The sequence below is a fragment of the Motacilla alba genome, chromosome 21, assembly GCF_015832195.1.
Source record: "Motacilla alba alba isolate MOTALB_02 chromosome 21, Motacilla_alba_V1.0_pri, whole genome shotgun sequence".
NCBI classification, from domain to species: Eukaryota; Metazoa; Chordata; class Aves; order Passeriformes; family Motacillidae; genus Motacilla; species Motacilla alba.
The window spans coordinates 4829635-4856487 of NC_052036.1; the positions used below are offsets into that span (position 1 = coordinate 4829635).

At 42.7% G+C, this 26853-nt stretch overlaps 2 protein-coding genes across 2 annotated transcripts in view; one reads left to right on the forward strand and one right to left on the reverse strand.

Annotated features, from left to right (window-relative positions):
* Positions 1–1652: 1652 nt before the first annotated feature.
* Positions 1653–8265, reverse strand: LOC119710550 (arylacetamide deacetylase-like 4). Its single transcript, XM_038159766.1, has 4 exons — positions 8095–8265; positions 3970–4186; positions 3185–3248; positions 1653–2465 (listed from the first exon to the last, which is right to left on the reverse strand). Exons 1-4 carry the CDS (start codon positions 8263–8265, stop codon positions 1694–1696), a joined length of 1224 nt encoding a protein of 407 aa, XP_038015694.1. The 3' UTR covers positions 1653–1693.
* An 8030-nt stretch (positions 8266–16295) lies between these two features.
* Positions 16296–26853, forward strand: part of DHRS3 (dehydrogenase/reductase 3) — a 31477-nt gene continuing 20919 nt past the window's right edge. The window contains exon 1 of the mRNA XM_038159776.1: positions 16296–17284. Coding sequence (XP_038015704.1) covers positions 17012–17284 — 273 coding nt within the window. The 5' untranslated portion in view covers positions 16296–17011. The remainder of the gene's footprint in view (positions 17285–26853) is intronic.

The window sequence follows — 26853 nt, forward strand, 5'->3', positions numbered from 1 at the left end:
ATAAAGGACCATGGAAAAATCTCAGGAGTAGATCAGTGTTGGACATTGACCCATAAATGAGGGATAATTCCAGAGAATGATAAAGGAGAGAGAAGTGAACTGAGAAGGAGTATAATGCTGCACTGAACTGTGTGTAAAATAGCATGAGATCGTCTGTGTCATGTCTGAAGTCATAACTTACAAAATACAAGGTGGAACTGTACAGATCTCCTTAGTTCTAGCACTTGCCAACCTTCTCCAGCTTCTCCAATATCATTAATCTTCTTGCAATGCTTTTATAGCAGATACAGACTGTTGGCCCAGCTTCAGCTACTGATGTGTGAGCTGGTAACCCAGCCTTTGTCTTTGTAACCAGAGCGGATCCTGAAGTCCTCAAAGAGTGGAACATTTGGAACTATCACATTATTTACCCCTGGAAGCATTTCTTTGCTTGAAGAGCAAATTGCCTGCAACAGGAAAAATGAAACAAATAAACTCTCTGTTGTGTCAACAGAGCATGAAGAAATTTAAATTCATTTTGCTGAGAGGGACTGGAGAGTGAGAACCTTCGAGTAGTGACTTGTTGCTGCAGAGATGTGAACCAGCTCACTTGTCAGCAGCATTCATTAACGTGGTGACATTAAGCCCACTGTATTCTTCCTACTCACAGTTTGCCTGGCAGGGAGTAGACACGTATTAACCTCTTTCCACAGTCATGTGTGCATGGATTTTATAAAGGCAAGGTGGTTGCACAACAATTAAACATTTTACAATTCCTAGGCACTGTATGCCCAGCTATTTTGCTATGCAATGGCAATTATTTTTGGCATCTGTGTTTAGCATGGGTGGATCTCTCCTAATAAGCAATATAACAATTACAGCAAGATAACAATGGACCACAGATTTTTATTTAGCTTTGGATATCCACAGAAATTATTTGGCAGGTTCCATGCTATTTACATACTTTCTCCCTAAAAGCCAGGCAGGCTGAATACAATCAAATGCTGCTCTGAAAGGAACTTTATAGAATATAATTTAGAACTTTATAGAATATAATTTTAATTTCTTTATAGAATACAATTTAAGGATGTTCAGTTATTTTTGAGCAGTTCTCCCTCACTTCCTCTCTGTTGCAGTCTCAGGTACCTCCTGGTACCCATCTCATGCACCATGTGGACTGTACCAACCTGCCTGTCCCCCATTTCCCTTTAAAATCAGGTTTGTAAGTACACCCAATTCCTTCCTTCAAGTTTTAAACATAAATCAAAGCTATTGTTTGTAATCACTCTGATGGTAATTACTACTCATCCCTGAAGTAGGGAAGGAATCCCCACTCTCCACAGGTATTGCCATGCTGATTTTGGGGCCACTAGGTGTGCATGTGTGTGCACATAGCTAATTACTCACACACTGCATGGGTTTTTAGCTTACACATTTGGAATGGTTTTTGTTACAATGAGTTTTTATTCTTTGACATACGAAAAGAAAAAAAAATTCTTACAATGCAAGAAGAGAGCATCAAAGCAAGCTTACAAAAAACCTCTAAACATCACATTCCTAAGTAATAGCAAGTAAAAATCAGAATTCAGCAGACCATGCTAATGTCATAAGTTCTTGCCTTGATTCTAATGGGCAAATAGCTAGCAAGTACTTCATTGAATCATTTAATTGAATCACTTTCTAAATACCAGTGCACTGTATGCAAGAAAATGATTTAATAGCCTTTTATAAAGTCTACAGCATGGTTCATCACAATACTTGATGATGGGAAAGAGAAAATGCCATATCCAAAAAACCCCAGGGCAGCGTGAAAGCCTTTCTCCACGTGGTGCCAGGTCACGTGCACGTTGTTGTCCTCTAAGCGTTTCTTGTACAACAGCCCATCATCCCTGAGCACATCGTGCTCACAGGTGATAAGACAGGTGTCAGGGAGACCACAAACAACAGCATCCTCTGCCAGCAGCGGGGAGATCCAGGGTTCAAGCAGCTCTTGCACTTCTTCATGGACTTGAGGTAAAAACAAAGTGGGGAGTGGTGGTTTATAGCCCAGTTTTAACTCGTCTGGAATAAGATCTGGATTTATCCATTTCCTATATTTCAAATTTATACTCTCAGGAACATGAGAACCGGCCAGAATTGGTTCCTTCAGGGAGCAATCCTTATTCAGGTATTTGAGAAGAAAATGGACTGTGCGCTCCCGGGACAGGAAGGCAACGGCAGCGTTTTTCTGGTGAGACGGCAGATTGAAGTTCAGTGCTTGCAGAAATGGATAGATCAGCAGCTGGGCACGAATCTTTGGGATATCTGTCCTGTGCCCTAGTTCTTGGCAAACACTGGCAGTGAACGTGCCCCCTGCACTGTCCCCACAAACAATAATCCGAGCGGGGTCCACCCCGTAGGTGTCTGCAGTCTTCAGGAAGTGCACGGTAGCAGTGAGGCATTCCAGAGTTTGGGCTGGGTACTTGTGCTCAGGTGCTAAGTGATACCTGAGAGGTAGAAAAAGCAGCTGGTGTTACACCTTCTGAGTGTCTCATCTGAAATACATCCCATGCAAAAACTCCCCCAAACCAATATTAAGTCCACCATTAATTCTATCTAAAGTTTTTACATGCTGAAGCAAACCAGAATAACCTTTCCTCCCTTTCCTTCTCAAAACCAATTCCTCCCAATTTAATAAAATCCCTTAATAGTAAACTTTTTCAAGGAAAAATCTGTTGGAAATTAAGGTTTCTGTATACCATCATGTATTTTCCATAATCAAAACATCTTTGTAGGAAACAGTGGTCCATGCTGGTTTTAAAAATACTAAATTTGAGACTCATTACTTACTCTTCAAAATCATCCCAGGTTATTTTAAATAAAAACATTAAATATTAAAATATGTACTATATTTTAATATATTAAATACATATTAAAATCTGATATTTGGGTTATAATTTCTTATTATCAAACAAAGGTAATGATTTCTGTGCTGATGGTGATGTACAATGACCAAACCTGTGACTCTAACCCTGGCTCAGGTATTTCCATTGCCATTCCATGGCACATGCTTGCTCCCACATAACAGCAGTGTGGGGAAGAGAGCACTAGAGCTCAGTTTCTTGTCTTATATTCAAAAAAAGTAAGTTCAGGGGTATGTGGGAGGGAGGAGGAAAGCAGCAGAGTTCTCTAATTCTGGGATTACCACTGGTTGAATTTCACTTACCCAACAGACACAACCACTGAATCAGATTTTCTGGCTATGTACCGGCATATTCTTTCATAACTTCCTGAAGCACAAATGTTGTTGATGTAATTAACATCTCAGAAACCTTCAGTCAATATTGTCCCTTATATTTTTGTGACATATTACCACAATATCTTGTTGGTCTCTTGCCTATTTAATGAGTACCCAGATTTTCTTTAGGATAAAAATAATCTAGATTTTGGTCATCAGGACTTGCAGTATAATTCATACATTTAGACAGATCATTGATTTTTGTGGAAAATAAGGAATTATTATTATTTTTGCTATTAGAAAATGGGCAGTGGTTTTAAACTGAGGGAGGATAGAATTTGTTTCCATGTAAGGAACACATTTTTATTATGAGGGTGGTGAGGCCCTGGCATAGGTTTCCTGGAGAATCTGTGGTTTTCCCACCCCTGAGAGTGTCCAAGGCCAGGATTGATGTGGCTTGGAGCAACCTGGGATAGGGAAAGATGTCCCTGCCCATGGCAGGAGCTGGATGAAGATTGTATTTAAGGTCACCTCCACCCAAACCATTTTTTGATCCCAATGGTTCTATGATAAAGAGTGCTATATCCCATAAAGAAATAATTTAAATACCAAATAAGTGCAGATTAGAGAGTTTAAAAATTAAAAATAAGCACTAAGTGCTTTCTATCTCCAATCTCTCAAACTAAGCTTCAGTCACTTCTTAGGGTCAGGGGTTTTTAAGAACAGGCAGTTAAAAAATCGAAATTGTCACATTTTCTCTTTCAGTTCCTTACTGATGCTTCCGAAAATGCCACATCCTCCATGGAAGAAGACAACTCCTCTCCGTTTGCTGGCAGATGGTTCTCTTGGGAGGTAAATCCTTATGGGTACCCCATCAAAATGCAGATCTTTAATGAAGAGCTGGGAATCCTGCCATGCTGGGAGGCCATCTGTGATCAGCCTGATAAATATGTGCTCTTTGATGATACCCAAGTGGTTTAAATTCTTTGCCTAGATAGATAAAACAGGAAAAATGAGAAATTACTATAGGGAATACAAGTCTTCCCACTCTGTAAAGGCCACAAGCTACTTTTTCCTACACTGTCTTTAGCATAATTGGGTTGGTTATTTTCTAGTTTTTAGGACTCCCACAAATAACTGTCTTTGGGATTTTGGTTAAGAAGATGAAAATTTACATCTTCGTTCTTGTGGGAAGAATGTTGTAATACTTGTTCCATTAAATGTGTCATATAAATACCCTCTAGTTCCTGTGATCTGAATTTACCACAAGTAAGAACAGGCATTTGCTCAGGTGTGGAAGCTGGGAGGCCCGAGGCTCCTTTCCTAATGAGTGAATTGAAAGAGGCATTTCTTGGGGATGGTTCCAATTCTGGGTGTGTTAAATCATGCTCTGGAGGTGTCTGTTCATCTCCATGATAAACTGTACTTCAGATGCCTCAGTTAAAATATTTAAGGTTAGGTGAGATGAAAATGTCCCTCTCATGACAGGATTATTATACTGGGGGAAAAAACCACAGGCCAATCTGTGGGCAGGACTGGCTGGCTTCACGGTGTTGGGTCATCTCCCTCCATGGGGTCAGTGAGAACAAGCTGGAAGAAAACCATTGTGTCTGATCATTACTGAGGGGCTGCTGGCCCAAGGGAGGAACTGATGAAAATGGTTCTGAACCTCATCTCCTCCTCCATTAGTGAAACCACTGCCTTTTTCAAGATCTCACAGCTATTCATAAATGACCCTGCAGTCAGTTTTTACATGTAATCAGCAATAAACCAAATATTCTGAAGACAAGGAAAGTTTGTTAAATGGCCTTATCCAAGGCCAGTCAACTGCTGATAATTAAGACAGTCTAAAGATCACACTGAAATCCTCCTTTGAACACATGTTGTAATCGATTTATTTCCTGTTTGAACAACATTTCCCTTCCTATTACAGAGTGGCTTAAATGCCCTCCTGAACTACTGCAATTAATTCTTGATGATGGTCATCACAACCCATTTGCAAATTGTACTGCTGTTCTTTTCTAAGTCACAGAAGTCTCTGTATCAATTCCTTCCAAACTGAAGACCAGCTCTGCTTGTGTAAATTGTATTTTTCAACCTGTGTATCACAGATTCTTTCTTCCTAATAATCTAAACCCGTCTGCAATAAACAAGTTGGGTGAGGAGTAATAAAAGAAATCACCATGAGGCATGGAAGAGGGAGAAAATCAGTTAGAAACAACGGTCCAAAGATTATCTGGAGTTTTTTCATAACACTCTGCCACCAATGCCAGGAGTGCTTAGGGTAGTTTAAGAACCAAATGGCTGGCCACACTTCTTGCCTTGCATTTGAAAAAGGACATTTTAAAGTATCATGGCAAAGGGGAAAGCTACTGTAAGACCCAGTGCAATGGTGGCAGAAACCACAGGGTGAATCTAATCTTCTCCAAACAGCAATTTTCAAAACTCTTATAACTCTTAAGTCAGTCCTTCTGTCAGAGTTATGGTTTTGGAATGTTTGAAGTTGGCAGAATTGCCATTTAATCTCATTTGTATTTTCTAACATCTTTGAGGTTTTTTAGAGCTTTCAGATGACAGTAATATATATTATAAACTTGTTATCAGAGCGTCCTATCTACATATCATCTTTCCTTGCCTTGTCTTGGGAGTTCCTGACAACACAGAGGCATCTCCAAATTCAGGGGAAACACAGTCATGAAGGAGAAGAGGGAATTTGGTATATACTCCATCGAGAAACTTCTTAATCAATAATTAGGAAATACTTCAGAACCTATGGCAATACATTCAGAACCTGAAAGGTTTAACTATTTCTAGACAGATGTGATCGTGTTAGTAGGTGAAATGTATTACATAAACCAGGTCCTAAAATGTTAATATGTGTATGAAAAAGAGCATATCAGCTTTTCTTGTGAAACATGGTCATTGAAAAACTATTTGCTGGAACACTTAAATTCTGATACAAACTGGTTTTTTATAAGGAAGACCATATGGGGACCAGAATTTTACTTTAAAATAATTACAAAATCACATATGAAAAGCAGCAAAACCCACCCAATTTGAAAGTCCACTTCATGGACTTTAGGACTACATCAGACAAGTCTTCCTGTCAGTCACTCTGACGTGTGCTTTTCCAACCACAGTAATTATCATCAAAGCTTCATATCACAGGGCAATGCACAGTTAGTCTGAACATAGATCTGTCTGAGCAGTTTAAAACAAAAGCCAGGAGGCTTCCTCTCAACTCTCCCATTTTACATGGTCAGTGATCTCTTCCTGACAGGGGATGTGGACAGATGCAGCAGGAGCATCATTTATGTACCCTCTGCTTGAAGGTGCACACTTATCTGGTGCTGCAGCTTTTCTAAGACATTGCAAGTAGGGTGGAAGAAGAGAGGAAAAGACTGTTTTGTTTTGTGGAAAAAGAGGTTTTTACGGGAGCATACAGTACAGGCACATCACTGGCACAGCAGTGGCACAGCTCTATGGCACAGGAAGAGCAGCATTCATCAGGATGAGCAGGAGAAGTTAATTGCACACATGTCATACACAAAGCATTATGCACTTAAACAGAAACCTGTGAAGTCCTTACTGTGAGGGCTGCTCCTCTGAGCAAAAACATAAACCAGGAACACCCAAAGTACCAGTAGATGCCTAAAGGCTTTTGAAAGAAAAATAAGTGAGTGGACTGATTCAGTGCATAGCAAGTGGTGAAATGCATTTTAAAACCTATTCAGAAAACAGATGCTGAAATTTAGGGAATGTATTATCAATGAAGAGAGCATATGCACTTATGCCCTAGCAGATATTTAAAAGCCGTATAAATGGGTTAAAAGTATCACCTGAAAGAATCTTTTCAGCCAGCAAGTAGTGAAATTAGAGAATTTAATAACATTGTCCTATTACAATTACTGTCATATTATTGTATTAAGTTTATATATAACATAATACAAAGAGCAGTATGAGATATGCAAGGACAGCAGCCTCTTTTCTCATGGCAGACAAGGCAGAAAAGTACCACTGAAGAATCAGGGACAACCACTGGATTTGGTGAATGTTGCTGTGTAAGTTCAAGCAACCCTCTTAAGTCTTTAATAGATTGTAATGGCCCAAATCACCTCTCAGGATGTGGGCCCAAGTTCCCGTGTTCTTTCTGTATAACTGGGGATTAGAGAATTGAGGTGAGCTTCATACAAACATCAAAGAAACCACTCCGATTTTCCTGCAGGCTTTCTTTTGACGTGTTACGTGCCAGACATGACAGGGCTTAGGCTGCTTCTACATACTCCTGTTGCCTACTTTGAAAGCTTTTTGGGTGAAAGCTGTTTCTTTCTGTGATGGCAAAGCCCACAGCACAGTGAGTCTGGCTTACAGGTACTTTGATAATAGGTGATAACAGGCCTAAACCTGCTCTGGCAGGAGGTTCAATTAGATGACTTCTGGAGGTGTCTTCCACCCTACCTGATTCTATGGTATTTAACTAGTATTCTGTAATTCAGTCACTGCAGAATAAGAACAGAAACAAGGGTAATAAAATTACTGCAAATAGCTCAGAATTTAGGAAATTGCCTTACATATCTCATAGTGCATTTAGACATAGCAATTTGGGTTATTCTTATTCATGTAAATTATGAACAGCCCTCCTGTCATCCACAGGACCAGTCATTTCATTATGGAAATACACAATTGCAGCATAAGACTGGATTTCTCAGTATTGAAAGAACTCACCTCATCCTGGCTGCTTTATATGTGGTAACAGAAACCAAATCAACCTTTGGCCTTTAAATCTGTGTTGCTGTATGCTTCCCATTACATGTAGTTGCAGTATTTAGATGCATATCTTCATACTCAGGTCTTTCCTTTTCTGAAAATCCCAGCATCCCAGAGCATGATAAACTCACCAGAATTTCCATCAGAGTGTACATACAGAGATAAAGGCGGAGCTTTGCTGGCTGGTCAACATCAGAAGGAATCTCTCCCTTGAAGAAATTATGATCAGTTGCAATTAAAACCAGCAATACAAAAGCAACTAAAATTCCTGCTATTAAAACCAGAATATAATAGGATTCCATTGTTCTTTGGTGGGAATAATTAGACACTGTTTGATATGATTCTGTCAGTATTTATATCCTTCAGACTGATTCCACAGGGAAGCCATTTGCATATCTTTTGCATACCAAGTTCCCCCGCCCTTCTCCTTTAGACAGGGTTGGCAGGTGCTGGAAGCCTGCAAACATCCGGCTGTGACAACTGCACTTGGCATGATTCAAGCTCATACATAGCACAGTCACTTCCAGGAAACACCTTTCAAATACAATATATTACAAAATTGCAAATAAGTTTATTTTTTATCTGCTTGATGGGCCTGAAAAGCTCTCTGGGATGTTTTGCAAGTGTACCAGTGAGTGTCTCAGAGCCCATGAAGAGTGGCCGTGCTGGACTCCAGTCTCCATGGTCAGGAATTGTAGTGGTTCTGCTCTTGGAATAGGTCTGAAGGATGATTCCAAGGCTTTTTGCTAGCTGATCTTTTCCCCTGCTCACTTGCTGAGGCAGACAGCTGGCCAGAACAGTTAGAACGGGCATTCTGAACTCAGTCTCAAAGAATTTTCCTTTTGCAGATCCACGTAGACCTCTCAGTTATTTGCCAGCCTGAGTGTGCAGCAAGGGGCTCTGGGCTCACCAATGGTGCCATGCTAGCACAGGGAAACTTCTCCCTGGCTTGGAGAATTTGGGCCCTAACCCTCTGTGCTGATTCTTTCTAAAGAAAATATTTGGATATCTTTACAACTCCGTATTTTGCTGTGTTTTCCAAGACGACTCTGTGTTATCCATGGTTGTAATTCAGGTGTGATCAGAGCACATGGTATCCAAAAGCTTGCACCAAAGGAGGTGATGACAGTGCAGGAATGAGTCACCAAGTGTAACTTTGTGTGTTTCTGTCCACCATGTGGCTGGACAAAACTTGTTTGGGTAACATTAAAAAGCAAACAAGCATTAGCTCAGCTTGACATAAGCAATACAACCTGTGCTTATCCTCTGAACACTGAAACATTTCTTTATCCCCACTAATCTCCCCAATACTTCATTTAAAAATCCTTATAACAGCTTGTAATCATGGCCATAGAGAGAAGTACTCCTTGTTATGAGCCACAGGATTCTGCATTTGGCTAACCAACCTACAGTGTATTCCCTCAGAGAGATCTTCACTGAAAAAGCTGAGTCCTTTCTATGTTTTCTTGCACAGTTTAAAAAAGCAGACAAAATATATCTGCTTAGAAAAATCCCATTTATACAAAATATGTGTTACAGCAAAGAGCAAGAAACTTCAATGTGAACTAGTCAGTGGGTTAAAAAAATATTTAGCTGTGTGGAATGAGTAAACAAGATGAGTCATTAGAGATAAAATACCAGATGATGAGTGACCAGACTGGATTCTTAAGATAAAAGGTCTAATCCTTAACTTCAGTGGAGATCAGTAAGTACAGATGATTGAATTATGTGGTTTAAAACTAAGATAGACAGATAGAGATAGATAGATAGATAGATAGATAGATAGATAGATAGATAGATAGATAGATAAGGTGTTAAGGATAAGAAGATCATGAAATCCATTTAAGTAATAACATGGAATTCTCAGCTTAATTCAGCAGGCCTGGACCTTGTCATCACAGTCATCTTTCCAATTCTGATGCAAATGAACTGACTAAGCTGGGGAATAAATGATCTCTTCCATTGCTGAGGTGCAGGACACTTCACTGAGCCCCTCCCAACCCTACTCCATCCAGACCTGTGGGGGTACACTAACTTGAGTGATTTTTAAAAAACAAAACAGCATCAACTACAGCAAAAATTAATGCTGCTTTTATATTCTGTGAGGTAATATCTAGGTTGGGGTTTATTGATTTTGGTGTGATCTTATCTCCCCACATCAGTTCATGCACCTGACCTATCCTAGCCTCCCAGTCAAAATTGTTTGCCTTTGACACCACCATTCTCTTCCTAACATTCCTCTTCTTTTTGATATCCTTTGTAAAACTGTCAAGATTGAAGAAACTTCAGACAGTCAGAGGCCCTGAATTATTTCATCTCAGTACGTATTAGTGAACCTCTCCCTCTGAAAAGAAGTTACAGCTGCATGTAAGGAATTCTTTTAAAAATACATTGTTAGAAGGAATTCAGGGAATATTTTCTCCTGAGATTTCCTTTCTAAGCTAGTTTACAAGTTTCCAGTGCAAACTTGTTCCAGGCATTAGCTTGCTGTTCAGTTTGTGTCAAAACTGATGTCACGTTGGTTTAGTAGGATTTCAGGACTTTTCTCTAATTTTAAGAGCCTTAAAGACATAATTCTTCTGTTTCCCCAGTTCCTTCTACGTCTTAGAAGTTTTGTCAGGACTGAGGAGCTAGTCAGAAGGAATGGGTAAATATTCACTGGCCTAAAAGTCAGTAAAGGCACCAAAAAGAAGGTAAAACAAGTCAATCAGATTGACAAAATGATCACTCCATTCCTGTTCACATGGGGTATTTTTGCATGGTTCTCCCTTGAAGCAGCCTAAGATGTTGAGAGATCTGGCTTCTAATCACAGATAGGTGAGGCAAACCAAGCACGGTTACAACAAATGACAAATTCTAACATGTATGAAAACAACTCAGCAGGTGGAACAAGTAGCACACAGGTGAGATTGCATCCCTTTGATTTCTAGAGAGCCCCTCTGAGCACTGTGTAAACTTCTGCCTATAAAGAAAATTATTTTTACAACTGAATCTAGAAAGGGATGTTACCTAGAATTTAGAATTACTCAGGAAGAGATTTTTATATCTTTACTCATGACATTGCTTTGTTATAAGACCCTGGAAAAGCCCTAAGGCATCAAAATGCAGCTTTTTGTAAAAGACCTGATGCAGTCTTTGCTGTCAGGCTGGATGTTAACCAGAAACCCAGTTCCTTTGAGCTTAGTCCATGGCAGAACTTAGAAGACAACAGTATCAGACTCTTAATAGCATATAGAAGGACAGTGTGAAATCACAGAACCACTGGGACACATTTCAAATGGAAAATGTGAACACGAGGGAAGAATGAAATCAAGAAGCACAAAAATTTAGTTCTTGATTTATCCAAATCTGACAGCAGTACTTCATCTAACAAAAACCAGATCAGCTTGGCAAAAGGTTTTCCTTTTTTAAAAGAGCTTTAGGTTTTATTCTGTGATCATGATAGATTGTCTATGATCAAAACCCCTGCACTGACGTATAAAAAATAGTATTACTTGAAAAATGGTATTACTGTGTGACTTGACACCACAGTCACACAGCCTTTCTATTGTGGAACTGCTGCTCTGTGTTCCCAGGTTTGTACTGTATATATCTGAGTGGGGGGGGTTTAAGTTAAAAACACAGAATTGTTAGCCCAAAGGGCTTTCAGACATGCCTCAAGCATAGTTTTAATTTCCAGCTCATTTTCCTTTAAAAAGTTCTTGCTGATTAGCAACCTCATTTGTACAAACAGCCTTCCAAGGCTGGTAGAAACTTGGCTGCAAAGGCTCTGTGAACACAGTTCTGCCTACAAATACAGGTGTAACATGAAGTGTGAGCATTCAGACACTGCCTGAGCCTCTTCATAGATCCAGGTAACACCATTCTGCAAAAATGGAGCTTTGTCATGTAATGATGTGTATACAGAGTGTATCAACTTGTTTTGGAGGTAAATGTGCTTTTTGCTGCTGTTTTTTCCTTCAAGCCACCACAAGTCAGACAAAATCAGTTTCTATGGTTCTTATTGAGGATATGAGTAAATCTACACTAAGTACAGTCCAAAAGCTACACAAGTACAAACCCAGAAACCTAAACCAACAAATGGAAGCCAAAACTGGCTTGAGTTACCACTGAAATACATTATATAGAATATCCCAAGTTGGTACACATCCACAAGGATCATCAAAGCCTGCACAGGACCACCCAAAGAATCCCACTCTATTCCAGACAGCCTGACTACCTTCTTGCTCTCGTAAACTGGAATAAACATAGTTAAAAGTGCCATGAAAATGGCTTAAAAAAGGTTGTTGTGTTGGTTGCTTTTTCAGTTTATACTTTGTTGTGAGTGTCTGTGTAGGAAAAAACTGCTGAAAATGCAAAATTAATTCTGAAGATGATGCAATTTCACAGAATTAACAGGCCTGCTTATGGATTGTTTCAGGGCACTGGTTCAGGACTTCTGAGTGGAAACATGGAGAGGATTCACTTTGGGACAATTTGGGACTGATAATTAGAGAGAATGGCTGTGATGGGACAGATCCTTGTTACCCTCACAAAGGAATGTGCTGCGTGTCTGTTTGTACCAGCAGTATTGAAAACACCTTGGATAATCAGCCCTACATGAAAGTGTACTTTAGGCAGTCTCACTAACAGAGATCCACTTGGTGAATAAAAGTTCATGTTGGTTTTGTAAAGGTGACAGTTTGGAAAAAGACCTCTTGCCAAGAAAGAGTGCAGTGGTTGCTGTACAAAAATCAGAAATTCCAGAATATTCCTTTTTTTTTTTCCTTTTCAGAGTAGAACTGCAATTAAAAGGACAATACCTGTAAAGTTCTAATGCTCTCACATATAGTATGTGTAGTATTAAAAGCTATTTGACTTTTTGGTTGAATGACGTGAATTTTAAAGTAACTTGCACATAGTTTTTATTTACTACATTCAGTTATACATAAATCTGCTTTTGCTTCTTGTTTTCGTAGGTTTGTACAATGTAGCATCTACTAGTTTTCAGTACTTCAAGGTAAATCTAAAGCAGTAAAGAAGTAAAATAGTTCATACTTCAATGAAATTTGAAGAGCAGGTTAGGAAAATGTTATATATCTAGAACCGTTTCTTAACTCCCAATCCAAATTTGGTACAACTTTGTACATAGGTCAAAATCATAATGAATAAAAATATCTCTTCAAACACATTTAGATTATTATTCAAGCTGGAAATAGACACATGAAATAAATGCCCACAAGATTATTCCATTCCTCCTGGCTTCAAAGGACCTGCAAATGTTTTACATTAATAATTAATTTTCTTTTAAATCGAAACAAGTTAACTCTGCAATATTGATGAGTTTTCTATTTTTAGTGTGTCTGTGGTGCTTTAAGCACAAAGAGACTGAACTCAGGAACCAAAAAAGCCAAATATACTTCGACGGAGTTCATATCCTTTCATTTTCAACACTGCTCCTTATTTCCGCTGCAGAAAGTTGTTATATTTGTTCCCAGTCCAGACACTGAGTCATTCCTGTCTAAGCCAGACACTGGGTTCTCTGGGTAATTTCTCTCTCCCCTCCAGAGCTGTTGGACTGAGAGGAAAAGTGTAATGCCAGGTGCCTCCCCAAGCTGCATTTCTAGAGGTATTACTGTAAAAACACACCAAGGTGCTAAATGCTGCCAACAGGCCCTGGAAATTCTCTGGTTGTTTCAGATGCAGCTGAATTTGGGAACACTCACTGGTTCTGACAGTCTGTACAGAGAGTTTCCAGTTAGGATGCTTCATCTTCTCTTCAAAACCCTCTCCTGACACTATGATTATGCAGTGACAGTCATATGGCTTATTTCATATGAGGTAACCTGCCAGTTAAAGGTAAAAGTTGTGTGAGTTTCTCTTCTCAATTTTATTTCCTTTTTTCCTTCCCTTAAAACTTTTGTGGAACTTTTAACAGAGCTGAAATTCAAGGACTTAGGTATTTTTCTTTTTTTTTTAATCAAAAAATCTGTGTGTGATAGAGCTGTTGAATGTGGGGGGCACCAGAAACTTGGCTGCCTTTCGTTTTGCCAACAAAAAACCCCTGAACACTCTGTTCCCACATGGCCACCTTGAATGTCTGCTTTCAAAAATACCTGTTTGATTCCAAAGAATGAGTTCATTTTTCAAGGGATTTGGCATCCAAACTCACCTCTCTCTCTCACAGATGCTTAGATTTGGATGTCCATTGAGGTGGTGTTTTAGTAGAGATGTGAAGAAGTTTGAGAATGTTTTAAAGTGCAGTTTTCCCTTCATTCCAGTGTTTACCTCTAGATGGCTTCCCAGGATAGTGCATCTGGCTCCAGAGCTGAGTGAACGTGTGCACTGGATTCATTTTGAAGAATCCTAGTGATACCTGCAGATATAAACCCGAATTTCTTTCCAGCCCAGCTGTGAAGACAACACTGTGAGGTCTGATATCTTTGAGATCTTTTGATTTCCTCAAAGCTTTGGATTTCACGTTAATTCTGATTGCTGCCACAGCTCCTGGCTGGGCATGAATGTGCAGTTACAGCCTCCTCAGAAAAGCTTCATCTATACAACCAAAATTATAACTTACCTAATGCTTGATAGTGAAAACAGCAATACACTCTGCCCTTTCCCCTATTACAGCAGAGTTTGAAGCGCTGTGGAGTGTGAAGTGCTCTGGGTATGCCCTTATCACCAGACAAAAAAAAAGTCTTGGAAGAAAGCACCTTTTTTGAAGGGTGAGTCTCCCTCTGTCATTCAGAGCCTGCCTTTTTCACTGCCCACTGCTAAATCTCCAGTTTTCAGCAATGCAAGCATCTTCCAGCATGGAAAATCCATGAGGTACCGTGTTATCCAGAAAAACACTGGTCAGTGGTACTGGATATTGATGATTATCAGCCTAGGCTGGGTTCAGCTGGTAATCCAGGGCTGCAAGCAGCTTTGCCCCCCACACACCAGCTGATCTGGGGCAAGCAGCTCCCTCTCAAAGCTCCCTGTGGCAGAGATGGCTCCCTTAACTCAGCCTTAGCCCTGATTCTTCCTGGACCTGCTTTTCCCTGGGCTCAGGCCAGACCAGGGCACCTCTGTGGTGCACGTAGGTGAGGGAGGAGGCAGGGGCTGCCTGACTTAGTGACAGATTACTTCAGTTCCTGCACAGAGCCCAGCGTGGCATGCATAACAGAGCCCAGGGCAACGTGGAGCAAGCCCAGTATGGCATGAGCCCAGCATGCCCACAGCAAGCCCTGTGTGCCCGCAGCTTGGCCCCCATGCCCACAGGTGGCCCAGGGTGTAGTATTTAAACCTCTTTGACTTTGGCAGCTGCAGGATGCCCAGTGTGCCTGCAGCAAACCCAGTGTGCTCACAGCATGCCCAGGGATCCAGCAGGCAAAGCAGGGTGCCTGCAGCTGGCTCAGGGTTCACCCAGCTGGCCCAGGGTGCCCATAGCAAGCCCAGGGTGCCAACACCAAGCCCAGGGTGCCTCCAGCTGGCCCAAGGTCTCTGCAGCATGCCCAGGGTACCCACAGTAAGCCCAGAGTGCCCGCAGCTGGCCCAGGGTGGCCACAGGAAGCCCAGGGTGCCGTAGGTGGCCCTGCTGGCCTGCTGCTGGCCCAGGGTGGCCGCAGGTGGAACAGTGCCTGCGGAAAGCCCAGGGTGCCCGCAGCTGGCCCTGCTGCCCGCAGGAAGGCCACAGAACCCACAGCAAGCCCGGGGTGCCCGCAGGTGGCCCTGCCGGCTGCAGGAAGCCCAGGGTGCCCGCAGCAAGCCCGGGGTGCCCGCAGCAAGCCCAGGGTGGCCGCAGCTGGCCCTGCCGGCCGCAGCAAGCCCGGGGTGCCCGCAGGTGGCCCAGGGTGCCCGCAGCAAGCCCGGGGTGCCCGCAGGTGGCCCTGCCCGCCGCAGGGAGCCCAGGGTGCCCGCAGGTGGCCCAGGGTGCCCGCAGCAAGCCCGGGGTGCCCGCAGGTGGCCCGGGGTGCCCGCAGGTGGCCCTGCTGCCCGCAGGTGGCCCGGGGTGCCCGCAGGTGGCCCTGCTGCCCGCAAGAAGCCCGGGTTGCCCGCAGGTGGCCCTGCTGCCCGCAGCAAGCCCGGGGTGCCCGCAGGTGGCCCTGCCGCCCGCAGGTGGCCCGGGGTGCCCGCAGCAAGCCCGGGGTGCCCGCAGCAAGCCCGGGGTGCCCGCAGGTGGCCCTGCTGCCCGCAGCAAGCCCGGGGTGCCCGCAGGTGGCCCTGCCGGCCGCGCTGGCAGCGCCGGCCCAGCCGCAGCGAGTCGGTGGCGCGGCGGCGGCCGGCGGGGGAGGGCAGAGCAGCAGCCACTCCCAGGAACAGTAGTGAAATCGCCCCGACACTTTAACTGTCAATCAGGATTAATGGGGTATAAAACCTCCCCAGCGCCGCGGCCCTGAGCGGCAGAGACGGCAATAGGCAGAAATGAGTAAGAGCCAGGGCTGAAGTAGTGCACGGCGTAATTCCTGCTCTGTGATCAGACACTCCAAGTGAAAAAACCGGGAGAGGGGGCAGAGAGAGGCAGTGACCGGCTCAGCCTTTGCAACCGGCTCCGGACAGATCGTCTATAGATATTTATAGATACTAAAACAAAAACAACAACCTCACCCTGAATAGAGCCTTTCTTAAAAAGAAGGTCCTGGCAATTCTATCTTATTTAAGCAATTTCCTGAGTCTAAGAATAGAAATGAGCTGCCTGGAAGGCACTGCAGGCTGAAATTTGGAGACATAGGCTGCTTTATTTTATTTTTCTAAATAGAAAAACCTTTCGCTTGGATACTGGATTTTCATGTGGGTCTCTACAGCAGAGGGATGTATGGTTACTTTTAATTCTACTTTTTTCCCCCCTGTTTTTTAATTGAAAAAATAAAAAGCTTTCCAGTTAAAAAGCAAGGAAGCTGTTTTACCTGCGTGTGACAATCCCAGAGGACACCGATCAAGAAACAGGGGAGTGACTTGGTCTTCTACACTACTTTACTCCTACCCCCATTTTTTTAGGGGGAGGGAAGGATTTTTCCAGATCAAGAACCTCTTGCCCCCAAGTTTTGGAAGGGGGTTGAAGAATTGTCACCCATCTGGGGGTGCATGAAGGGTATTGCTTTTCTTTCTCTGTCACCTTGGTTTTGTGGAGGTTTGGAAGAGAACTTTGCCTGGGAGAAGAGGATGATCTGGAAGTGGCTGGGCGCCCTGCTGCTGTTCCCGGTGCAGATGGTGTATCTGGTGGTGAAAGCTGCCGTGTGCCTGGTGCTGCCGCCCAAGCTGCGAGACCTGTCCCGGGAGAACGTGCTGGTCACCGGCGGGGGCCGCGGCATCGGCCGGCACCTGGCCCGGGAGTTCGCCAGGAGAGGAGCCAGGAAGGTGAGCGGGGAGGGATGGGGAGCAGGAAGGATGGGGAGCCAGGAGGGTGAGCAGGGAGAGGGAGGGAGCCGGGAAGGTGAGCAGGGAAGGATGGGGAGCCAGGAGGGTGAGCAGGGAGATGAGGGGAGCCGGGAAGGTGAGCAGGGAAGGATGGGGAGCCGGGAAGGTGAGCAGGGAGAGAAGGGGAGCCAGGAAGGTGAGCGGGGAAGGATGGGGAGGCAGGAAGGTGAGGAGGGAAGGATGGGGAGCCAGAAAGGTGAGCAGGGAGAGGAGGGGAGCCGGGAAGGCGAGGAGGGAGAGGAAGGGAGCCAGGAAGGTGAGGAGGGGAGCCAGGAAGGTGAGCAGGGAATGATGGGGAGCCAGGAAGGTGAGCAGGGAGAGGAGGGGAGCGCCCACCTGCTGCTCTGCCAGCGAGCCCTGCTGCCCCACCTCTAAGTGGGATTGGTGGGATGGCTTGGAAGAGGTGAGAGAAGCTCTCGTTTTGCAGAGCTGAGTTGTTGCATCAATTACATTTCAGAAGTTGCCCACTCGTCCTTCACTGCGTCCTGCCTTTCCCCATCCCATCCGTGAAAACGCGATTGTGAGGAAGATCCCCCTCGTGAATCCCCTCTGCTGGCAAAGGAGAGGGTTTTGCCTCAGCCCAGGTTGCCTGTGGCAGGGGAAGGAGAGCTGAGCAATGCATGGAGCCAGTGCTCACTTCCATTGCTGTTTCCTGGCACTGCTGGGCATGGGGATCATGTATGGTGCCCTCATCTATCAGGATGGTATCACCCCAGAGGAGAGGGGCAGGTGGCTCTGGGACAGTGGGGAGAAGAGTTCCCTTTCACCCTGCTGGCTTTCCATTCGTGAAATTAATTTCTTGTGCTTCCTGAAGTCCCTTGTATTTAATTTTTGGACAGCCCAGAGCTGTTCAAGAGGAAAATGAATGAAAAACCAGCAAGAAGAGCATGGCTTGAGTGGAAGTTGTGGGATTATTTGCACGTTTCCTTTAGGAGAGTGGCTGGTCTGCACAGCAGCCCAGAGGTGCCAGTGTAGCTGGTGGGTCCATTCTCTTGCTCAGGAACTGGTGGTTTACCTAGAAATGTCGTGGTTTTGTAAATACAGGTATGCTCCTGTGTGTGAATCAGTCAGGGATACAGAAACACACATCCCTGAAATGACTCTTAGGATGGAAAGTTTCATCTCCCCATTTATTGGTAATTAAGGGGAGGACTGGTGAAATCAGACAGCTGCATAAATACTTCGGATGAATGAGAATAAATAGAGAATAAAGAAGAGGAAAAATACAGAATGAGAGGCTATTTAAAGAAAAAAATTTGGATTTAGTTCAGGATAGGGTTTTATCACTTCCTTCCACATGCATTACAGTTTTCTCTGTGTGGTACAGAGCTATTCTGGCATGTAACACTGAGGTGTAAAATATGTCAGCATTGAACTTTGGTGTTTGTCTGTGTTTGTGTTTAAACATCATGTTGAGATTTACACATTCTGGGAGTCAGAGCAAACAAGTTGATTGACCTTTGGACCCAAGAAATTTGCTGAAGGTGTATTTATATTATCTGTTGGAATACCAAGCTCCATTATTTATTTATTTAGAGCGGTTGGTTGCTATGCTGAATGCTGGCATTAAAGTGCTACCATTTCTACAGCACATTTAAGAGCTGTTTTGCTGCAGTTGAGCTGGGAGCTGAACAATGGCCCTGAGGAGCCAGGGGACAGGGGCCAAAAGGAGCCTGGGCTGTTTGAGAGAGAGCTGAGGATGGAATTACTGTAAACAGACACAGACTGTATTCTATCTGTATGTCCTATCTACAAAATCTCTATGTATTGTACGAGGAAAGAATACAGAATACATGAGAATAATTATTGGGAATCTTTGTACTCGTTTCATGTTTGTCTTTGCATTGACTCAATTTGAGTTGGATTTTTTTTCAGTTATATCATGGTGTCCAGTCAGTCAGATATGGCACTCAGCAGGTCTGATCCCCCAGTTAATGGCACTGCCTGCCAGCCTGTGGTGAGAACAGCAAAGTTGGCTTAATCTCCCTAGTAGTTCTAATGCTAATTTTACCTAAGTGTGGTAGTTTCCATTCCCTTTGCTATGAGATTTCATTTCTTTCCTGCTTCTGTGCTCAACCCGAAATTTGTGGATTTTGTGCAGTCGCCATGTACCATGCACAACCTTCTGCTTGGCACTCCTCTGCAATTTTACGCTTTGCATTTGACAATCAAAAAGAAATGAAAAAGCCTTGGAGTGTCTAGCAAGTCATCTTTTGATAAGGCTTGTGAAAACTGACTGTTTTTCTCTTTTTACACTGTTAACTGGCTTACGGTAGCACGCAAAGCTTGAATTACTGATCATAATTAATAACTTGGAACAGATTCTGATTATCAGATGGTGTAGTCACCATATTCCAAGTTCAGAAAAAGACTTCCAGCGAAGGCATGGAGTTCTGGGGCCAAGCCCAGCGTGCCATGGAGGTGGTTGGCAGCAGTGCCATGGGTTCAGGTTCTGGTGGAGGGTGTGCAGTGTGTCCTGACCAAGTGCTCCCAGCGCCTGCGCACACACACATAGTGGCGGGGTTTTGGAGGTAGGCGGCGATATATAACCATATTTTTGAGATTAGAATCTTCAGAAAGATAAGTTAGTTGGGACTGTGAGGCTATGAAACTTCTCTGGTAATTAGAGTGGATGGGATTTCATCTTGCACTCTGTTTCAGAGGCTGGTTTTGTTGCTCACAAGTGAGATGCAGCGGAGCCATTTTCCAGCAAGGTGGCGAATGTTGCATTTCACAAGATTATGAATTGTCACATCTGCAACTCCTCTACTGTAAAACTTGATCTTGCATTTAAAGTTATGAAGATGACAAGAAATAAATCCCGGAAGGGTTTATGCAAATAGAAATACAATGTCTTGTGCTTGATTGATGAGTGGAGACTCAAGTTCTCAGTCTAATGGAATGGAAGCCTCTTGGGCATGATCTTGTAAATCCATCCTGATTCCCATTCTTTACCCCCATTGCTCTGCCACTGTGCCTCAAATGTGACTTAGATAAATGTCTAGGAGACATTTCCTTCTCAGGTAATGTTTCTTTTCTCAAAGTTGTTCATTGGCCTCTCTGAAGAAATAGCCAATAAGGGCACAAAGCAGTGCCAGTTCTGTTTGCAGTTTCACAAGTGTATGTTCTGGTATTTTTCAATTAAGACTGACAGCAATTTTTAGGCAATGAAAAACTTTAATCATCAGATAATTCCAATTCAAGTGTACCCTGAGAGGTCAAAGGATCCATACTCCGTTTGTAATTTCAAGTAGTTGTCAAGAACTACTTGGTCCTGGGAGGCGCTGTGTATTGAAATGCTTCCTGGAGCACTTCTGGAAACAGCCAAGAGCATGTAAATGAGCTGTATGCAGGGATGAAGTGCTTACAGATGATCCAGGACATGTTAGTGTTATTATGAGGGATGAACAGCAGTGACTTTTCTCCGGAACTGTTCAAGTGTTGTAATCCAACTTCCCAGAGATGTGTCCAGATTCATAAGTGCCGGCTGAGAAGCTGCTTTGCTGTGGCTGGATTGCTGGAGAAATTAACTTTCTGCTTTCAGTCCCTTCTTGCCTGCTTGCAAAATTCAAAATCCTCACTGTTGCTTGCTTTAACTCTTGAGAACTTGCCTGTACCTTGAAAGTATTTGGTCAATGAAGTATCACCTCTGCCTCAGCCTCACACACTGGTAGCTCTGTCAAGGCTCATAGCTGTTGATACTCTGGTGAGCCAAAATGGCAGAGAATGTCTGTGTTAATGAAATGGGAGAAGGAGAGACTTTTATGAGTTTATGATTTAATGCCTATGAAATAAAAATCCACTTCCAAAGCCTAATGGTGTTTTGCAAAGACTGTACTGTATAATCCAGTTAATATTGGAAAGACTGGCCCCTTTGAACAGTATTTCTTGTGTTGGAGAACAGCCCTCTGCAGATGTGAGCAGTCAGGGGGTGTAGGGGCTGAATGGGTTCATTCACTGCTCAGTAGAGTGGGAAACTGTGCCTGGTTTCCTCAAAGCAATTTGCTTTTCCTACAGAAGTTTCATTATAGTGCCTTTGCCAGGAAGTTGTCAGCCCTGGTTTTGATAGTCTCTAGTGCAGAAGTTTTGATTCCTATGTCTTTTGTACGTCTTGATCTTTGTTAGGTTTTCTTTTAGAAAACTGTGATCTCTAAAAATTTTCCTTGTCGTTTTAATTTAATTTGTTCAGAGATTATCTCATTTGAGGTGTGATTGAATGGGAAAGGGATGCTTGGTTGTTAGGCATTCTGCATTGTTAAGTGTCAACAAAACCTAGTAAAAGTAACTGAAAAAGATGTTAATAATAGGACTGAAACAGATGCCCCAGCTCTGGTATGTAATTTAGCATTCTTGTTTATCTGACAGTGACTTTGGAAGAGTTTCTTGGGCCTTTCCAGAAAAACCCAACAGCCCTGCAATCTCAGCTGTTCTTTCCATCGGTGTTTTCACAGCATTCTTCAAAGTCAGACCTCAGTGTCTGCATTTTGGAAGATTTCGTGCTGTTTGGTTGTGCTGTCCTCTTTCAGTTCAGTCACAGTTGGGATGGGAAGAAGTTGAGGAAGGAAGTAGCACCAAGAAAGGGATGGATGAGAGCTGTGCAAACCCACACTGCTGCTGGAACCTGGAGTTCCCCTCAGTGTTTCACTTTCTCTGACAGAACTGAAAACCTCAGAGGAATTACAAGTGCTTGAAAGTCTTGTATAACTGGAGGGGTTTAGCTGAGTAAGGTTTGGGGCTATTTTGTGTTTAGGCTGAGAGTATTGGCGAGAGGTTATGTAAAAAAAAAATGGTATCAGGTCTTAGAATTTAGCCTTGTATTCCCAGTAATGGAAAATTTGGCAAGTTTTGAGATGAATTTATCAATGGCATGCTCCTCCCACACAAATTGTATCTGTAGGTCTATGAATATTTCACTTTGGTCTTTTTGAATCACATTGACATATTAGTTCACAGATTTCACAGAATACTCTGAGTTGGAAGAGACCCTACAAGGATTATCGAGTCCAACTCTTAAGTGAATGGCCATATATTATTGTCCTGATTTGTATGAATTGGTATATACCTTCTAAAAGCTACTTTATAGCACATACCAATGCTGTATGATCAAGGATTAACTGCACTGTGACTAGAGCTGGATCTTAAATTAATACCAATCTCCTGAAGTCAGGGCAAAAGACATCCACTGCTGTTGTTTCAGAGCTGTGAGTTTTTTGAGGCTCAGGACAAAAGCCATGAGTGTCTCCCATGGATTCAGTGAGAGTTCTTATTCCAAAATGTCTTAAAATATCGGTCACTCTCAAACATTCATCTCTGGTTGCACTTTCAGAGCTTGTAGAAGAGTCTTGCTAAGCTGCACTGGAGAGTATCTCTTGCCTGGCATCAAATTCCTGGTGCACTGGAATGGGAATATGCCCCAGACTTCATCCAGATGCACTGCAGTGTTCCAAATCTGGAACCCTTTCTTTTGTAATGTTCAGAGGTGTAGAATTCCTGACTGTGCTGGGGGAGTGGGGAAGGGGTGGGAAGGCATGAGATCCCTGCAGGAGCCCTAGGAACCCTTCTGCTTCTGCCAGCTTTAAAATCCCATGTGCTGGGCCAGTTGTCAAGGAGACACTTTTGTTCTGCAAGTAATAACTGATTTCTGACACATTCATTCCTTCTCAGCTCAGAACATGACTAGACCTGATCTGGCCACCCCAGAGAATATTAGTCCTGATAGAAGGAAAAGAGCTGGTTTAAAATGACACTCTTTCAGAGCTGAGAGGACCTGATTTTCCTCAGAATCTGATTAGTTACCATGTACTTGTTTTTAACAGGCACCATGACTTCACATAATGAAATTAGAAAGCCTTTAAACTTAGGTTTATAAAAGAAATGGACACAGTTCTGATGTACATTACCCAGTGCAATATGCCAGTGTGGTGCACTGCATTTAAGGTGGCTTGGTTTCAAAAGACTCAGTGTAAAATTTATATGTATATTTAGATTTCAGTGCTAAGAAACTGTTGCCAGGTGAGCATCTGTCCCCATTCTGAATGCTTTTCCTGCCCTGTGGTGGTACCACAATGACATACAGCCCATGTGTCTAATGGATTTCTGTGCAGTCATTTTGAAATGCAAAAAAGTGTCCATTTGGAAAAGGCAATCTGACCTTGTGTGAAAAGGATAACGTAATCTAAAAGGAAAATGCACTAATGTAATCTAAAAGGAAATTTTCTATGCTGTAGATATTTTAGTGTCATGAGAATATTTACCTGTAGTGCAAATATGAGATTGTAAGTGATTAATCTCTCCTGTTGTGTGTGTGGTTGGAAAGAAACCACCATAGGAATGCAGCAGCTTCAGGGATCTGTTAAATGATGGTTACTTTAATCTTCCTTAAATTTAAGCACTTAATCTTACAGTGAACTAGGAGAGCGTGTCACAACTTATCAGCAACCAGTACATGAGAGGAGCTGGGGAGTGAATGTTTTTCCATGTCATGCAAAATAATACATTAATTTTAAACTTTTGGTGAAGTATGAGAGCACAGATCTGATTGGGTGGCTTTATGGTTCTCCAGAAAAGCTTTATTTCTCCAAAGATTACATCCTGATGGCAGCTTTATTTAATGGCTTCCTGTTGGCAGCTCCCTACTTTGTTGATTGGATTTAAGGATGGGCAGAAGAGCCCTTGTTTGGAGTCCCAAGCTGCCGTGGCATGGAGCCTGTGCTGGGGGCTGGTGCCAAGGCCAGCAGTTGGAATAACATGCTGAATGAGTGTCTCTGCCTGGCAGGCACCACCAGAATTTATCAGCTCTCGGATCTTTGGTGTCTGTGAAGCAGCTCGGGCTGGAGCTGTTTTAACTTATAATTTGGAACATACCTGTCTTTTGTTGCTGGGTATGTTGTAAGGAGAATAAATAATGTTAACAAGAAGTGGTACTTGCAGAGTTACAGTCTTGTCATCTCTCATCAAGATGCAGTGATGTAATGAGAAAATACTGTCCCAATTGAGACCATGCTGAGTTGGCACACCAAGATCCAGCACTTTTTAACATGCTGAAGGTCTGGCACCAAGGCAGTTAAATGAGGCTTCCCACTAAATACAAGGACTGTGCCAATGCTGTAAAAATTCTTACGGTTTTAAAGATGAGGTTATATATTAATGTCATTGCAGTGCCTCAAAAACTGACTTCACAGCAAAGACTGTTTAGCATAAAGATGCTAAATGTGCTCTATGAGAACAACAGCAAAAGATGATGCTGACCTCAGGGTTGGCAGGGATAAAATAAATAAATGTGACAGTGGAGATAAAAACCAAAAGGTGACAATGAGTACCAACACAGAACTCTCTGCTGATGAAAGCCAGAGACTGCAGCTCCACTTGTTGAGCCAGTTTAAGGTTTTGGAAGAGGCATCTAAACAATGGAAGTTTTAAGGTGGGGTTTGAAAAGTAGCAGTGAAGAGTTTTGAAGAATGTTTAGAGAGGTCCAGAAAATGTGGTAGAAAACAGACAGGTTGTTTTAAAAATTAATGCTGGGAGGTAAAGGCTGCAGTAAACCTAATGCTAAATGGAAGGCAAAGGGAGTATGGGTAGAGTGAAAGTGAATACCTTGAAAGTGAAAACAGAGACTCAGATCTGGCAAGCTGGAGGAGGAGGCAGTGAAATTCAAAATGAGCTGACCTGGTCAAAGCAGTAGAGGAGGTGCTTGATCTTGAGCAGGAGGTTGGAGCAGAGGACATGCAGAGGTCCTGAGCCTCAGCCACAGTCTGATTCCATGATTCTCCATCTCATTTGTACCAGAGGAAGGAAAGAGGCAGATTTTTGTGAACTTCAGGGCTGACAGGAAGGTTTTGGGCCATGATGTTTCAGGCCACTTATCTGAAGTGATTCATCCCTATTTTATTTGCGTAGTCTCATCACCTACAGTGACTTGTAAAAGTGCTGCTGAGTATTTGTGTTGCATTTATGTCATGGCTCTGGCACAGGCTAGAAAAAGTCTCAGGCTTGTAGAACTGTTTCCATCTGAAGCACTGTAGGTAGTTTTTACTGCATTATAAAAGAATCAAACATGCTGTTGAGCTAATGTCTGATTTAATTAGCCAGGCACAGCAATTTGCTTTAAGAGTGACCATAATCCATGCATACAGTCCTAAGCATTTGACTAAAACATTTTAAAGGAATCAAAGATTTTATTATTCGTAAGGCTGCTGGGGAAACCTGCTTTACTAGAGTGATACTGTGCAATGGATAGTAAAATTACAAAGGATGAACTTGGAAAACTCTAAATACACTCTGAATTCCATTTCTCAAAGAGATCAGCAACATTCAGAGTGGCAAATCAAGAACTCTCTGGTTTTACATCAAACTGGCAGAGCAAATACCAGGAACTTGCCTGACAGTAACCTGAGAGGAATGAAAGTATAAAGGCAAGTAAAAAAAACAAAAACAAAACAAAAAACCAAAAAAGCCAAAGAATTAGGACAAATAGATAATAATAGATGAGGTTCACAGAAGAAGCTGGTTAATTCATTCTGCAGGAGTGATGGGGAGAAGAAAAAAAAGTAACAGTTCTCTTGATTGCCTTCCCATAAAATTGGACAAGGGTCTAGAAATTTGGTATCTTTCCCTCTGAGCAGTTTGAAAATGTCAGCTAACGATTATTGAGTATTTAAGTTTAAGTATTGAGTGTAAGTTTGAGTATTTGTTTTCAAATCCAATAATAAATGCTAGTTAGTGTTGTGTTCACTGTCACTTTGATTCCTGTCCCAAATTGAAGACACAAATCTAACACAGTTGCTGCTTCAAGGTTTTCTGCAGGAGAGGGAGACTGAAAAGAAAAACCTTCAAGACAGAGAACAACAGCCTCAGAGCTGACCACCGAGAGAGAATACGCTCTGGCCTCTTTAAACCCATGTTTATCAGGAATATAAAGCAGAAATTATTAGAGATTCTTTTAGCTGGGCTGAGACTCTGTACTTCAAAGCATCCTGTCAACATCCTGAAGAGTCGAACAAGTCAGACCCAGGCACTGCCAGATCCATTGGCTGATAACACTGACGCCAGGAGAAAAGGGTCAAATACATGTTGTTTGACCTTTATCCCAGTGGGGATTAAATTGATTCTAATTAATAGACTTGGGAATAGATGGGTACCTTGGCAGAGTTTGTAATTAATTTAAATTGTTCATCCCATTAGTTTAGCCATAAACTATGCATAATTACAATGGGATTTTGTGGACAGCTGCCCTTATGTTGCCACCTTCTTAATTACAATTTACTGACTGCAGTGCTGCAGAGCTTATTTGTTTTGGTTAACATAGGGATTTCTGTTGTCTTACACTGCCTGAGCAAATGTGTCAGTGCTCCATTTAGGGCAATAAAATCATGTTTGAAAGCACAAATGCAGCTCTGCTGAATCAGTTGTGCTTTAGGTGTGTGCCTGTCAGGTAAACCAGGCTCTCAGTGTGTAACCAGTGACAGTTGTACCTCAGAGTACACTTAACCAACATAAAATTGTACATATTT

What these genes read in the sequence shown, in the direction of transcription:
- LOC119710550 (XM_038159766.1), bottom strand. Translation starts at nt 8,265, where the DNA reads ATGGAATCCTATTATATTCTGGTTTTAATAGCAGGAATTTTAGTTGCT. An exon ending in ACACTCTGATGGAAATTCTG is followed by an intron (nt 4,187 to 8,094) that starts GTGAGTTTATCA and finishes TTATCTATCTAG; the next exon opens with GCAAAGAATTTAAACCACTT. An exon ending in TGGCATTTTCGGAAGCATCA is followed by an intron (nt 3,249 to 3,969) that starts GTAAGGAACTGA and finishes TTTGTGCTTCAG; the next exon opens with GAAGTTATGAAAGAATATGC.